The sequence below is a fragment of the Saimiri boliviensis genome, chromosome 9 (genome assembly GCF_048565385.1).
Source record: "Saimiri boliviensis isolate mSaiBol1 chromosome 9, mSaiBol1.pri, whole genome shotgun sequence".
NCBI classification, from domain to species: Eukaryota; Metazoa; Chordata; class Mammalia; order Primates; family Cebidae; genus Saimiri; species Saimiri boliviensis.
The window spans coordinates 99,245,835-99,262,526 of NC_133457.1; the positions used below are offsets into that span (position 1 = coordinate 99,245,835).

Below are 16,692 nucleotides of genomic sequence, written 5' to 3' on the forward strand. Positions count from 1 at the left end.
AATGCCAGCTACTAGGGAGGCTGAGGCAAAGAATCATTTGAACCTGGGAGGCAGAGGTTGCAGTGAGCTGAGATCGGGCCACTGAACTCCAGCCTGGGGGACAGAGCAAGATTCTATCACAAACAAACAACAAACTGTGAAGAGAAAGAGTGGCTTGGTCAAAATGTTGGCTGGCAGAGCTGAGTCTAAAATCCAGGGCTGGGCGTGGTGGCTCACACCTGTAATCCTAGCACTTTGGGAGGCTGAAGTGGGCAGATCACCTGAGATCAGAAGTTTGAGATTAGCCTGACCAACATGGAGAAACCCTGTCTCTATTAAAAATACAAAATTAGCCAGGTGTGGTGGCACATGCCTGTATCCCAGCTACTCAGGAGGATGAGGAAGGAGAATCCCCTCAACCTGTGAGGTGGAGGCTGCAGTAAGCCAAGATTATGTCATTCCACTCCAGACTGAGAAATAAGAGCAAAACTCTTGTCTCAAAAAAAAAAAAAAAAAATCCAGGGCTGCTGATGCTCACACCAACACCCTTCCCGGGCTGCTGTTATTCCAGCAGTAGGTGGAATAACTGTAGACTCGAGAGGGGACAAATGGGCTCATTCAAAATAAGGACAATGGCCTTCCACCCACCAGGCTGGCCACCTTCAACCATCCCCTGCAAACAATAATAAGGTCAACTTATCCATTTCGGGTCAGCGCCCCAGCAGGCCCTTAAAAGCCCAGGACACTCCTGATTTCCATGGTGGGTGCCTGGGGGTAGAAATACCAAATAGATGTGGTGAGAAATACCAGGAATTAATTTAGCACTGGCACTCTCAACTTCAGCAAGGGAAGCAGGACCTACTGGACTTCATCTCTCTCCCATCTCTGTGGGTCTTACCTGGGAGGAGTTTTCGGGCTGCCTCTTCAGCCATTCTCAGGAGAGGTCCGGAACAGGGCCATCCAGCCTCCACTTCCACCCCAGCCTTCTTAGAGAGCAGATGAGCAGAAAGGAGTCCTCCTACCACTACAGATGGCACAGAAAGCAAATGTCACAGTCCAAAGGGAAAGATCAACAGACCAAGAAGCTTTCCCCATGTGAGTTAAAACTAAACACTGTTGCGGGGTGGGGGTGTATGTTCTCAGGACCTCCTGAGGCTATTTCATGGGTAAAAACAAAAACAAAAAACTTCACTCTATTGGGGTGGCTCACTGGGAAGGAGCTAGAGCCACCTAGTGAAAAAAGAGTCTTTTAATCCCACCCATTTATACAGTGTTAAGTTTCTGGGTTTTTTTTCCTCTTGGTGCACCACAAGAACAGTGGCTATTTCTTTTAAGTCCTATTGTGTACCAAGCACTAAGTACTACTACCCCTTCATCAGATGAAGATACTGAGGTTCCATGAGAAAAAGTGACTTGCCCCAGGCCTCCCATCTAGTAGGTGGTAGGATTTGATTCCAAAGCCCATAGTCATTCCATTTGTCACTCTATCTGTCTCCCAATCACCTGTCGTACCTGGGGGAAGGGGCAATGGTGGTTATTACCTGTATTTCATTCATTTATCTATTTCAATTTATTATGCAATATTTAGAACTTTTAAAAAGACATGAAGGTTTTGTACTTGGAAATATAGCTAAATAGATATCCTGAGTGACCCTTTCACTGAAAACAACTGGTGACCTTAAGCTTCAAAATTCCCCTCCTTCCTGCAGAGAGGGAATAGAAGACAAAGGCCAGACCTGCCCCAAGTGGGAGTCTGATGAAAGGTCCCTATATAGGCCAGGCATGGTGGTTCACGCCTGTAATCCCAGCACTTTGGGAGGCTGAGGTGGGTGGATCACTTGAGTCCAGGAGTTCAAAACCAGCCTGGTCAACCCTGTCTCTACAAAAAATACAAAAACTTAGCTGCGTGTGGTGGTGCACACCTGTAATCCCAGCTACCTGGGAGGCGGAGGCAGGAGAATCACTTGAACCTTGGAGGGAGAGGTTACAGTGAGCTAAGATCACACAACTGCACTCCAGCCTGGGCAATGAAAAGAAAAGAAAAGAAGAAAAGAAAGGAGGGAAGGAAGGAGAGATGGATGTTAGGAAAGAAGGAAGGAAAGAAGGAAGGAAGGAAGGAAGGAAGGAAATGAAATCAAATCTACATGTATGTACATTATGGTAAAATTGCAGAACAACAAAGGGAAAAAAGATCTCGAATGCAGCCAGAATCTGTCTAAATTATAATTAAAGCTGGGTGAAGGGCACATCTAGTCCATTATACTATTTTCTCACTTTTATGTCTGTTTGAAGTTTTCCATAATGAAAAATTTTTAAAAGGAGGAGACAGCCAAAGTGAAAAACAAAACAAGATTATCTATAAAGAAACAACAATTGACAAATTACTTCTTAACAATAATGAAATCAGAAGAAAATGAAAAAATTTTTCAACATAGTAAGAAAGTAACCATCAACCCAGAACCATACACCCAGCAAAAATATCACCCAAAGGTCAAACAAAGGCGGAGGAATAAAGACATTTTCATATAAACAAAACCTGAGAATGTTTGCCAAGCACACACCTGCATTGCAGGACATTCTAAAAGAAATACTTTAGAGAGAAGGTCTGAGTCATGAAAAGAAAAGATAGTCAAAAAAGTGGTAAATAGGCTGGGCGCAGTGGCTCACATCTGTAATTCTTGGGAAGGTGGATCACTCAAGGTCAGGAGTTTGAGACCAGCCTGGTCAACATGGTGAAACCCTATCTCTACTAAAAATAGAAAGATTAGTCTAGTGTGGTGGTACACATCTGTAATCCCAACTACTCAGGAGGCAGGAGAATCGCTCGAACCTAGGAGGCGGAAGTTGCAGTAAGCTGAGATCGTGCCACTGCACTCCAGCCTGGGTGACAGAGTGAGACTCGGTTTCAAAACCTAGGAGGCGGAGGTTGCAGTAAGCCGAGATCGTGCCAAACAAAAAGTGGTAAACATATGTGTAAATGCAAAACTTCAACAGTACAGAACAATAAGTATAATGTACAGAGGGTTTAAAAAAAATAACTAAAATATAGAACTATAGCATATAGGTCAGGATGTTCTCTAAGAGCCAGGTTTTGTTTTATTCAGAAGGAGAACAAAGATTTTCATTAAATTTAGACTTTGGTAAGTTATGTTTGTTAAATTTGCTCAGAAAACTAATGTAAAAAGCTAGATATTGTGCAGAACTTCCATATTAGTAAGAGGAAAATGGAATGGCAGGGAAAACAGTCTAAAGAAGGCATGAAAAAAGACAGAAAAAAGGAACATAAAGAAGATGGCAAACGGCTGGGTGCGGTGGCTCACGCCTATAATCCCAGCACTTTGGGAGACAAAGGTGGGCAGATCACCTGAGGTCAGGAGTTGGAGACTAGCCTGGCCAACATGGTAAAACCCCACCTCTGCTAAAAATATAAAAATTAGCCAGGCAAGCACCTATAATCCCAGCTACATAGGAGGCTGAGGCAGGAGAATCACTTGAACCCAGGAGGCAGAGGCTGCAGTAAGCAACCTCTCTGCAGGTGCAGTGAGATTGTGCTACTACACTCCAGCCTGAGTGACAGAGTGAGACTCCATCTCAAAAAAAAAAAAAAAAAAAAGATGGCACAGATTGTAGAAATGAGTGCAAATATATCAGTAATTACAGTAAATGTCCATGGATTAAATGTTTCAGTTAAAGAGTGTCAGAACAGACAAAATATAATACACTATTTACAAAAGACGTATCTGATCATAAAACTAGAGACAGATGGAAAGGACAGAAAAAGATACATGGGAAATTGTCAACCAAAAGAAAGCTGGAATCAATTATATTCATATCAGAAATAAAGGTGTAAGAATGACCTTCATTCACAGATGACAAACTGAGCTCAGAAGCTGGGAGATACAGCAACAAGCACAGCCTCAAACTCATGCTGGATTCCCAAACCAGGATTTTAGACCATACTGTCCCTCTGTTCTCTTTTTTAAACTTTTATGGATCATATATCTGGAAAGTAAATTTCATTGCAGAAAACATACAAAATAATGGGGAAAAATAGAACCCTGCCATCCAGAGGTGACAGCTGTTAAGCCAGTGGTCTAGAGGTTCAGTGCAAATAAGGGCTGTGGTAGCTTCACAAGAATCACTGGAAGTCTGCTAAAAATACTAGTTCTAGGACTCAACCCAAAGATTCCAATTCGTCCGGTTTAGGGTGGAGCCCTCAACATCTGAATTTTTTAAAAGGTCGCAAGTGGTTCCTATAGGCAGCCAAGTTTAGAAGATTAATGCCCTCGACTTGCACGGTCCAATACAATAATCACTAACCATGTGTGACTATTTAAAATCATTAAAATTAAATGAAAGTTGAAATTCAGTTCCAAGGGCCGGGCGCGGTGGCTCAAACCTGTAATCCCAGCACTTTGGGAGGCCGAGGCGGGTGGATCACGAGGTCGAGAGATCGAGACCATCCTGGTCAACATGGTGAAACCCCGTCTCTACTAAAAAAAAAAAAAATACAAAAAATTAGCTGGGCATGGTGGCGCATGCCTGTAATCCCAGCTACTCAGGAGGCTGAGGCAGGAGAATTGCCTGAACCCAGGAAGCGGAGGTTGCGGTGAGCGAGATTGCACCATTGGACTCCAGCTGGGTAACAAGAGCGAAACTCCGTCTCAAAAAAAAAAAAAAAAAAAGAAATTCAGTTCCATAGTTGTAATAGATACATTTTAAATGCTCAAGAGCTCATATGGTTAGTGGGCACCGTATTGGACAAACACAGATATAAAACATTTCCAGCCAGGCATGGTGGCTCACATAATCCCAGCACTTTGGAAGGCTGAGGCAAGTGGATCACGAAGTGAGGAGTTCGAGACCAGCCTGGCCAACATGGTGAAACCCTGTCTCCACTAAAAATACAAAAATTAGCCGGGCACGGTGGCACATGCCTGTAATCCCAGCTACTTGGGAGGCTGAGGCAGGAGAATCGCTTGAACCTAGGAGGTGGAGATTGCAGTGAGCCAAGACCATGCCATTGCACTCTAGCCTGGGCAACAGAAAGAGATTCCATCTCAAAAAAAAAAAAAAAAAAAAAAAAAATTTCCATCATTGCAGAAAATTTGATTGGACAGACAGTAAGTTCCAAGAAGGCAGGGATCACATCTTTCTTGTTCATAGCTATGTGCCTAGTATCAAATATACATTAAAGAGGTGAGTAATCTGGTGTATTTCTTCCCAGTCTTTTAGTCTCCTGTTCACTTTCATATCTGTAACTGATGGGGGAATCCTGAGACTTCCCCACTTCACCCTCCAGGAGGGAAGAAGAGCTCTGTTGATCAGAGGTTTCGGCCAAGGGTCCTGGCATGGTCAGTCCTTAAAATCCTATTTAACACTTCTTGGTTTACAGAAGCAACTTCACACTCTCTCTCCCTCTTTTTTTTTTTTTTTTTTTAAGTCCCTAGAGAGCAGCCCTCACCTCGAATGTTGGTTTCAAACACAGAAGCGTTCACATCAATATCAAAGTCCACATTGTCCTGGAGCACTTCAATCACTCTTTGGAATTCTGAGACATTCCCCAAAATCTGGAAATAAAAAAGAGACCTAACAATGAGGCTCTCTTGCATGTGTAGAGGTAGATTCAGAGTCTGGGATCCTATGTTGATGTGGCGCTCACTAACTCCACTTAAGACCTCCAGTTTCTGTCTTAGGATTGGTGACAGCAGAAGAAAACACTGAGAGCTAGAAATCATCCAGAGACTCCATATCAAGAGACTGGTTAAGTAAATTCCCAGGTCCCAATTAAGAGTCCCGATGTAGTCATTTAAATGGACACAATATAAAGATGCAAACTACACAAAGAAGTCTTAGTTCAACATTTGCAGTAGGTATCAGTTGTTTTTAACCCTGTCTTGTCACGTTCAGCCTTGTGGAAAACACGACAGGTTGGTTGGCCCAAGACTAATTCATTCCTACCCTCTTTACCTCGTGGCCTCTTACCAGAGGTTGGAAATCCAGATGCATTCTCAGCCTCCTTTGCTGCTAGAGTTGATTGTGTTACCCAGCCAATTTTTAACCCTTGAGAAGTCTACTCGGGGCACTTCTGGGAAAGCTTCTGTTTTCTTTTTTCTTTTTCTTTTTCTTTTTTTTTTTTGAGACGGAGTTTCGCTCTTGTTGCCCAGGCTGGAGTGCAATGGCGCGATCTCGGCTCACCGCAACCTCCGCCTCCTGGGCTCAGGCAATTCTCCTGCCTCAGCCTTCTGAGTAGCTGGGATTACAGGCACACGCCACCATGCCCAGCTAATTTTTTGTATTTTTAGTAGAGACGGGGTTTCACCATGTTGACCAGGATGGTCTCGATCTCTTGACCTCGTGATCCACCCGCCTCGGCCTCCCAAAGTGCTGGGATTACAGGCTTGAGCCACCGCGCCCGGCAGCTTCTGTTTTCTTAATACCAAGGAACAAACACAGCTAACGTGGCTTTTAGTCTCTGTCTGCCTTGAACTCAGACTCAATTTCTGAAGCTATGGCAGCTATGTGAGACCATGAAGTACTAAGCATGAGAATAAAAGCTAAAACACTAAGGATACTAGAATGGAAAGCTACAAAGAGCCTGGTCTCTGATGACACAGTTGAGTAGCTGACCCAATGATAGAAATTACCTCTAGACTTTCTTTTACTTGAGAAAATAAACCCCTCTTTATTTAAACTATTAGCCAAATGCAATCTCAATCTCTCTTCTTTTGATAGTAACATCCCAATTTACCCTCCAGGAATCACTCTTCCCCAGTAGTCACTTCTGTGGTTTGGGAGATCTCATCCCTTGGCTGTAGAGTGGGTATTTGACCTGGACCAGGCCAAGTCTTTTTTTTTCTTCTTTTTTTTATTGAGACAGGGTCTTGCTCTGTTGCCCAGGCTGCAGTGCAGTGGTGTGATCACAACTTACCACAGCCTCAAACTCCGGGAATCAAGCAATGTTGGCCTTCTAAAATGTTGGCATTACAGGCATGAGCCACCACGACTGGCCCTTTTTACCTTTCTAAGCATCAGGGGTTTTTTATTTTTTATTTTTTGAGTCAGGGTTTTACTCTGTCACCCAGACTGGAGTGCAGTGGTGCAATCTAGGCTCACTGCAATCTCTGCCTCCCTGGCTGAAGCAATCCTCTCACCTCAGCCTCCCAAATAGATGTGTGCTACCATGCCTAATTTTTTGTATTTTTGGTAAAGATGGGGCTTCACCATATTGCCCAGGCTGGTCTTGAACTCCTGTACTCAAGTGATCCACCTGCCTAGGCCTCCCAAAGTGCTGAGATTACAGGCATGAGCCACTGTGCCCAGCCGTAAGCATCAGATTTCTTAGCCATAAGAAGGAGTAAAGGTACTTACCTCAAGAAGTTGTTGGAAGAATTAAGATAATACATGTCTGTACTAAGCTCTACACAAACACACTAACTAGTCACTGATATTATTTTATTATTATTATTTTAATTTAATTTTTTTTGAGATGGAGTTTTATTCTTGTTGCCCAGGCTGGATGGAATGCAATGGTGCGATCTCGGTTGACTGCAACCTCTGCTTCCTGGGTTCAAGCAATTCTCCTACCTCAGCCTCCCCAATAGCTGGGATAACAGACATGTGCCACTATTCCCAGCTAATTTTTTATGTTTTAGTAGAGACAGGGTTTCACCATATTGGCCAGGCTGGTCTCAAACTCCTGACCTCAGGTGATCCACCTGCCTTGGCCTTCCAAAGTGCTGGGATTACAGGTATGAGCCACCATCCTCAGCCTGATATAATTTTATTATCATTAAACATGGCCCCTAGAATGTAAGCCTCTGAAAACAGGAGGATGTCAAAGTCTATATCCCCCACAGAACTATACAAGCCTATCACAATTCTCTGTACATAATAGGTCCTCTATAAATGTTTGCTAAATAAATGAACCTGCATAAGTTGTAGTTCTTTTTTTTTTTTGGAGACAGAGTCTTGCTCTGCAGTTCATTTTTCTCTATCTAGCTAGGCAACCACAGCCTGATGGTTCAGAATCATGAGATGCAAATAAAAGGCCTAGGAGAGGAATTCATTTTTTACCCACAGTCAAGCTGCCAAAAGAGGAAGAATGTTGGTTATGTAACTGTGGAAAGGAAAAGAAACAGACGAGATACTTACCAGCAAGGTGTCCAGTGCATCAATTAGAGTCAGAGAAAAACTGCAAAAGGACAGAAATCCGAGCTGCTTAGCAAAAAGAATCAAATACCAGATATTATGGCTGCCCTAGATCTGATTCCCCTAAAACTAAATGAGGCAAAGAAATGCCTCTGCCTGTCCCACTTACAGTCACAACAGAGAAGCCACAGTGAAAATCGCACTCTGACCCACTTAATGCACCTGGGAGGGTGGGCTGATGTAGCTCAACTGTAATTAAACACATCACCTAAATTCTGGCATTCTTCTCTACCACTGGGAGGCAGGATAAGATTATAGCTTAAAGCAAAGGCTTTTCACCAATTTTCACATCTAGGAATTTACCCCACAGTGAACAGCTGTTTGAGAGTGTTCATGGCAGTATTGTTTAGAACAGCAAGAGGCTGAAAAGAACCCAACTGTCCACCCATTAATGCAGGCGTCCCCAAACTTTTTACACAGGGGGCCAGTTCACTGTCCCTCAGACCATTGGAGGGCTGCCACATACTGCGCTCCTCTCACAGACCACCAATAAAAGAGGTGCCCCTTCCTGAAGTGCGGCGGGGGGGCAGCATAAATGGCCTCAGGGGGCCGCATGTGGCCTGTGGGCCGTAGTTTGGGGATGCCTGCATTAATGGGTGATTAAGCTGTGTTATAAACCATGCAAAACTATGAAGTTATCAGAAAGATTGTTATCACGACTTCTATGTGCTGATGGAAAGATATTCAAATTGTTTTTAATGAAAAAGACAAGGTGGTTTAGTATATTTCCAGCTATGTTTCAAAAAGAGACATACTGATAGAAAGCAGATCAGCAATTGTTGGGGTCAGTGGTGCAGCAATGAACTATAAAGGGCCACAGGGAACTTTTTAAGGTAACAAGTGTTCCCTATCTTGACTGTAATGGTGGTTACTATGCACTTAAAATGAGTGTAGGCCGGGCACAATGGCTCCCGCCTGTAATCCCCAGCACTTTGGGAGGCCGAGGCAGGTGGATCACCTGAGGTCAGGAGTTAGGACCAGCATGGCCAACATGGCAAAACCCGGTCTCTACAAATAATTACCCGGGTATGGTGGCAGTCGCCTGTAATACCAGCTACTTGGGAGGCTGAGGCAGGAGAATTGCTTGAACCTGGGAGACAGAGATTGCAGTGAGCTAAGATCACACCATTGCACTACAGCCTAGGTAACAAGAGCAAAATTCCGACTCAAAAAATAAAAATAAAAAAGGGGTACTTTATTATGTGTAAATTATGCCTTTAAGAAGTTCATTTTAAAAAGATACACATATACACATTTATATGTATAATGGTATAAACCAAGAATATTTCTGGAGAGACACAAAGGAAAGTTAACAGTTGGAATTCTAAGGTATGGGAGATATTTACTGTATATAATTCTTTACCACTTAAATTTGCCATTTGTATTTACTTTGTTTCAACTTAAAAAAATAAAAACCAGGGCAAGTTTCAAGTTTACTTAACTTCTCCCATTCTTAGCACACTCGTGTGTAAAACAGGCATAATGGCACCTAACTCCTAGGGGTATTACGATAATTAAAGGAGATGACGCAGTAAAATGTTTAGCACAGTGTTCAATCAATGCCAGCTTCAGCTAAAGCAATGATTCTTCACTCAGCAAGGAACAAGACAGTGAACTACAGCTCTCATAGATTTTTATTCTAGTGCAAAAGGAGAAAGACAAACCAGTCGATAAGTGAAAATGATAGTATCAGAGAGTGAGAAGTGCTACAAAGAAAATAAAACAGGTAACTTGTGAGTGACTTAAAAGGGGGTCGTGGGTGGTTAGGGAAGCAGATGCTGAGGAGGTGACTACTGAGCTGAGATCTGAATGACAAGCAGCAGCTGGTGACGAGAGGATAATAGGGAGAGTGTATTTCAGACACAGGGAACATCAACTACAAAGACTTGAGTTTTGGGAGTTTCACAGTCCTTCCTGGACCTGACTGCACACCTACACAATGAAAGGATTGGGTTTTCTAATTCCTGGTGCCTTTCTACGATATCTTATTACTCCAGAAATTCCCCACAGCTGATGCCTGTTACTGCTGGGGCTGTGCCCAGCGATCCAGCCCACCCCGCTAATCCAGGACTTCTTTTCACTGCGAGAGGCTAAGTGAATTCTGGAGGTGATAGCAAGAACTGGGGGGAGCGCGGCTCCAGCTCAGCTGGGAGCTTTCCGGTGCCGGTGAGAACATGAAGCCACCAGCCCCAGCTGATCCGCCCGCCTAGGCCCAGAGAAGTCAGACCCTGGCCAACCCTTGCCCCTCCGCTCGCACTACCTGCCCCAGGTGTCGTGCCCGTCACAGGTGAGAGGTCGAAGCTCATCGAAGGGGAAGGCATTCTCCAGGTAGCTGTCGTAGGCGTGGTAGAACATGGCCTTGACTCGCTCCCTGGGAGAGGGACGAGAAATCAGGCATGGGGCCAGTACACAAAAACAAGCGGGGAAAGAGTAAGATACAGGGCGGAAAGTGGGAATCAGTGGCTGATTTATGCCGGGGACCTAGCAGCGGGGTCCCAGCAAGTCAGGGCAGGGGTCTTGGGATGGACGGAAAGAGAAGGGACCCGGTCCGCGCTTCCCATTCCCCAACTACGGAAGGGCGGGAACCTGGCCTCCTTCACCTGTAGTGGGCGGGATCTGGAGCGGTGCCGTCGGGACCCGGCGCACCATGGTGCAGAGGCGGCAGCGCGCACAGGAGGCCGAGCGGGATGAGCAGCCGGAAAGACATAGAGCTCGTGTCCTCTCAGCGCCGCCGCCGCAGCAGCAGCCACTGCCACCAGCTCATCCTGGGAGCTGCTGCGGGTTCTTCCGGGGATCCGCCCCATGGCGCTTGCGCGCTGAGAAATTACCCTCTCACTTCCGGACTACAATCCCCGGAATGCAATGGGCAGCGAAACCCGCCGAAGAGCATCTTAGGATATGCGGTTTAGGAAACACTGATCAACGTGTCTTAAAGACAGTGGCTGTTGTTACTACTGTTATTAATTAATGTTTTAATAATAACAGCTAGCATGTATTGAGCACTTATTCTGTACTAGTACTGTACGGAGCATTTAAAATGTATTCTCTCATTTTTTTTTTCAGCAACCTTATTAAGCATGAAGAAGGGTAAGCATGAAAAATGTTCAGCCTTTACTATTATTAGGGATATTGAGTTTCCCAAACCAGTTACTTGTTTTTTTTTTTTTTTTTGAGACGGAGTTTCGCTCTTGTTACCCAGGCTGGAGTGCAATGGCGCGATCTCGGCTCACCGCAACCTCCGCCTCCTGGGTTCAGGCAATTCTCCTGCCTCAGCCTCCTAAGTAGCTGGGATTACAGGCACGCACTACCATGCCCAGCTGATTTTTTGTATTTTTAGTAGAGATGGGGTTTCACCATGTTGACCAGGATGGTCTCGATCTCTTGACCTCGTGATCCACCCACCTCGGCCTCCCAAAGTGCTGGGATTACAGGCTTGAGCCACCGCGCCCGGCCAAAATCCAGAAGGCAATTTTCTTTTTCTTTTTTTTTTTTTTTTTTTTTTTTTTTTTTTTTTTTTTTGAGACGGAGTTTCGCTCTTGTTACCCAGGCTGGAGTGCAATGGCGCGATCTCGGCTCACCGCAACCTCCACCTCCTGGGCTCAGGCAATTCTCCTGTCTCAGCCTCCTAAGTAGCTGGGATTACAGGCACACGCCACCATGCCCAGCTAGTTTTTTGTATTTTTAGAGACGGGGTTTCACCATGTTGACCAGGATGGTCTCGATCTCTCGACCTCGTGATCCACCCGCCTCGGCCTCCCAAAGTGCTGGGATTACAGGCTTGAGCCACCGCGCCCGGCCAAAATCCAGAAGGCAATTTTCTTTTTCTTTTTTTTTTTTTTTTTTTTTTTTTTTTTTTTTTTTTTGAGACGGAGTTTCGCTCTTGTTACCCAGGCTGGAGTGCAATGGCGCGATCTCGGCTCACCGCAACCTCCACCTCCTGGGCTCAGGCAATTCTCCTGTCTCAGCCTCCTAAGTAGCTGGGATTACAGGCACACGCCACCATGCCCAGCTAGTTTTTTGTATTTTTAGAGACGGGGTTTCACCATGTTGACCAGGATGGTCTCGATCTCTCGACCTCGTGATCCACCCGCCTCGGCCTCCCAAAGTGCTGGGATTACAGGCTTGAGCCACCGCGCCCGGCCTCGTTACTTGTTGATTGTATAGGAAACAATTTACAGTTATTTGTCCAAAACTTACACACACACACACCCACACCCCTCTTGAATTTTCTGATGCTGTCACTCTTGAGGTTTCCTGAAATCCCTTCAGTTCTAGGAATTTATGACATTTCTCTCCTCCCACTTTGGGATGTGGTTACACAATCATGGTCCCTTCAGTCTCTGTCTCAAACCAGAAGCTTAACCCTGCTGGCCCTGTAGAATGTATAAGGTACGAATGAATACCCTGGGGCTTCCAGATGGAAGGGAAAGGAGATGACAATATGCTGAGACCCAGATAACACAGGTGTGTTGTATTTGTTTCCTGTGATTCTTGTAACAAATTATCACAAACCAAGTGGCTGGGAGCAACAGAAATTCTCTCACAGTTTGAGGGGTCAGGAGCCTGAAATCAGTTTCACTGGGCTTTCAGTTTCACTATAGCTTTCAGGAGGTTTGTGATACATTTCTCCATTTCCTTTATTCCCAAGTTCCTAAAGTTTGGTCAGCTCCATAGCAACACTCATGACTTTGGTCAGTGTGACATGCATAGAACCAACCCTGGATTTGAAGTCAGATCTAGGCTCCAGTTAATAACAACTCTGTTACTCATCTATAACCTGTGTATGTGACCCTCTCCTCTGGGGCTAGCATCTTTGTCTATAAAATGAGGAGTCTGAACAAACAGATCTTTGAGATTCTCTTCGGTTGAGGTTTCTATGATTCTAGGATTGGCTATCTTCTATTTGCTGAAAAAGTCAGAAGGAAGTGGTAGCTCAGTTTGTTAACCTGGAGTGCAGCTAGGCTTGGTCTCCTTGGTCCCACATCCCTGAAAACATCCCAGAAATAAATGTCTCAAAATGCCATCTGTTGATAGAATTAAATCTCTGACAACCCAGAGAGATTGAGGTGATAGAGGCTAAAAGTATGGGCTTTATATTTTGGCAGATGTGAGTTGAAATACTAGCTTCATCGCCTGTTAGGATGTGACCCCACCAGTTTTTCTCTGAGCCTCAGTTATCCCATCTGCGTAGTGGGAATAATATTAGTACTTACCTAATAGGATTGTGAGGATTTGGTGAGCTATTGCATGTAAAGTGCCTGTCATAGTGTCTGGCAGAAGAGACACTCAGTAAATATTAGGATTTATTTATTTATTTATTTATTTGAGGAGTTTAGTTCTTGTCGTCCAGGTTAGTATGCAATGGCACGATCTTGGCTCACCACAACCTTCAACTTCTGGGTTCAAGAGATTCTCCTGCCCCAGCCTCCCAAGTAGCTGGGATTACAGGCACATGCACCTCGCCCAGCTAATTTTTATATTTTTAGTAGAGACGGGTTTTCACCATGTTGGCCAGGCTGGTCTAAAACTCCTGACTTCAGGTGATCCACCTGTCTTAGACTCCCAAAGTGCTGGAATTATAGGTGTGAGCCACTGTGCCAGGCCTAGGATGACCGTGCCAGGCCTAGGATGTTTTTAGAAACTCTTCTTGGGGCTTCCAGATGGAAGGGGAAAGGAGATGCCAGTAAGCTGAGACCTGGATAACAACCCAGGAGCACTGTATTCATTTCCTGTGATTCTTGTAACAAATTACCACAAACCAAGTGGCTTAAAGCAAGAGAAATTTATTTTCCCGAAGTCTGGGAGGTCAGGAGCCTGAAATCAGTTTCACTGGGCCAAAATTAAGTTCTTGACAGGGCCACACCCCCTCCAAAGGCTCTAAGGTAGAGTCCGTTCCTTGCCTCTCTAGATTCTCCTGACCCCTAGCATTCCTTGGCTTATGGTTGCATCACTCCAGTGTCTGCCTCTGTCTTCACATCACCTCCTCTGTGGATGTGTCATATCTCCTTCTGCTTTTCTCTTATAAGGACATTTATAATTGCATTTAGGATCCCCCTGCCCCCTAGATAATACAGGATAAACTCCCATTTCAACATTTTTAATCATGTATGAAAAAAAACCTTTTTTCCAAATAGAATAACATTTACAGTTTCCAATGATTAGGACCTGGACTCTAGGGGGCTGTTTTCCAGCCTAGCACAGGGACTAAATAATTTTCAGACCTGGGCCTTTCCCTGTTATGAAATTCACCTTCTGCATATTATAAATCCTATAGCTTATCTTTTTGTCTCCCATTCAAAATTCTAGTGTGAATAAAACTTTTGCAGAAAGGGTGGGTTCAGGTTGCCTGGATTTGGTAATGATAGGCCTCTCTTTATGAGCAAGATATAAGCAAGATTGAAATACTCACAATTTTCCCTTATATTCTTTTTCTAGCTTAATGAGAATGTACATTTTTCATACTGTCACAGAACAAATAAAACCATGACTTATGTTTTCACAATTCATGTAACTAATTTCATAGTTTTCTAATGAGAATAAAAAATTATTTTACCCTCTGGAAAAGTATTAGGACTCTTCTTTCTCTCACTCTGTGTTTATGATGTTGGATTCCAGAAGGTGAAATGTTACACTTGAGCATTTACTTGTGAAGAGACTCAGGGTAAATTGCCTGCCTCTCTAAGCCTCCATTTCCTATTGTAAAATCCAGAAATTGATGATGCCATAAAGGAATTGTGGTAATTAAATGGGATAATGAAAGTGAAAATTCCCAGCACAGTGACTGATAGTATAAGTTCTTAATACATACTAATTCTCTTCCCTGCCTCGCCAATTCTTTTTTTTTAAAGGCAGGGCAGTTGGTTCCATTTACTGAGCATCTGCCCCTAGTCATCCAAGGTGTTATAGGTAGTAGTTCCTGCCCTAAAAAGTTTGAGGTACAGTGCTGAGCATATAACTAAAATACCAAAATAATCAAGTCATAGTCCTTCCCCTTGAAGTGCCTGCAGTTTTGTTAGAAGGGGAAAATGTCAATTGGAGAATACTTGGAATCATAGGGTGTTCAAGTCTTCCCTGTGGGTGAATAGAATTTGGAGGGGGTTCAGATCACATCAGTATCTGAGGTCAATGTCCTTGGACTCTGTGTTCAGCAGAACAAGACTTGGACTGGTCATCAGAAACCCTTGGTCCTGTTACTTGTTTTTTCTTTTTGAGTCAGAGTCTTGCTCTGTCACCCAAGCTGGAGTGCAGTGGCACAAGCTCAGCTCACTGCAACCTCCGCCTCCTGGGTTCAAGTGATTCTCCTGCCTCAGCCTCCCAAGTAGCTGGGACTACAGGCAGGCACACGCCACCACACCTGGATAATTTTTTGTATTTTTAGTAGAGACAGGGTTTCACCATGCTAGCCAGGATGGCCTTGATTGCCTGACCTCGTGATCTGCCCGCCTTGACGTCCCAATGTGCTGGGAATACAGGTGTGAGCCGTCTCGCCCAGCCACCTGTTACTTGTTTATCCACTATCTCTGTGTGATCCTGGGCAAGTCATTTTCCCATCTGGGAACTCAGTTTCCATGTCTGGCAGATGAAAGAGTGAGACTGTCAAGGAAAATAGTAACAGATCCATACAGAGTTATTGCAAAAAATCAGAAAACAGAATTCAACACACATCAACTGCAGAAATTTTCCCCCCAGAAACATCCATGAAGCAGAATAAAGTGGTGGGACAGCATTCCAAATGGGATTTGACTATTTGGCAACTAAACAAGGAAAATGAGGGGGATGGGGAAGGGGACAAGAAGGAGAAGGAGAAAATAGTCACATGTATTGATACAGTGAACATTTGCATAGCCATTAATATGTTCTTTGTACTTTACATCCATCAACACTATTAATCCTTACCACAACCCTCAGAAAGTGTCACTATCACCATTTTACAGACCAAAACCTGAAGCACAGATTCTAAGAATTGAAGAGAGATTTAGCCACTTAATCAATGTCTCATACCGAGTAAGTAGAAGAGTCAAGATTTGAACCCAAACAGCCTATACTGTACTGCATTAATGAAAATAATGACAAATACATAAATAAAAGGCCCATATAGAACTTAAGAATGGAGATCTGGTCAACTGCTACAGCGTTCTCTAGCTTTAGCTTCATGTGGTTTTAGGGTCAACATTTCCTTCCCTTTTGCTGGAAAGTTAGAGGAAAAAGCTCAATTCTTCCAAGTTGGAAGCCAAGGCATTTTAGATTCCCTTTGGCCAAATATACTTGACTGCTTTTAGCAGGGAAGAATCCTTCTTCTAACATCTGGAGGTCATTTGGTTCTCCCAACTCCCAGAGCAGGGCTTGCACACTACATACTTTTGACTTGCCAAAAAATAACAAGTTTATTCCTGGGAAATTTCCCATCTGTTGCTTTGTGGAAGTGCACTTCTGTGTGCAGCATGTCCAAACATTTAGATCAATGACTCCCTGGTTAGGGGTCCAGACCACGTTTTTATTCTT

At 44.1% G+C, this 16,692-nt stretch overlaps 1 protein-coding gene across 1 annotated transcript in view; it reads right to left on the minus strand.

Moving 5' to 3' along the window:
• Window positions 1-10,988, minus strand: part of EDEM2 (ER degradation enhancing alpha-mannosidase like protein 2) — a 32,556-nt gene extending 21,568 nt beyond the window's left edge. The window contains exons 1-5 of the mRNA XM_003932032.3: window positions 10,791-10,988; window positions 10,451-10,561; window positions 8,134-8,173; window positions 5,444-5,549; window positions 878-1,003 (exon numbers count right to left, since the gene is read on the minus strand). Coding sequence (XP_003932081.1) covers window positions 878-1,003; window positions 5,444-5,549; window positions 8,134-8,173; window positions 10,451-10,561; window positions 10,791-10,897 — 490 coding nt within the window. The 5' untranslated portion in view covers window positions 10,898-10,988. The remainder of the gene's footprint in view (window positions 1-877; window positions 1,004-5,443; window positions 5,550-8,133; window positions 8,174-10,450; window positions 10,562-10,790) is intronic.
• Window positions 10,989-16,692: the final 5,704 nt, after the last annotated feature.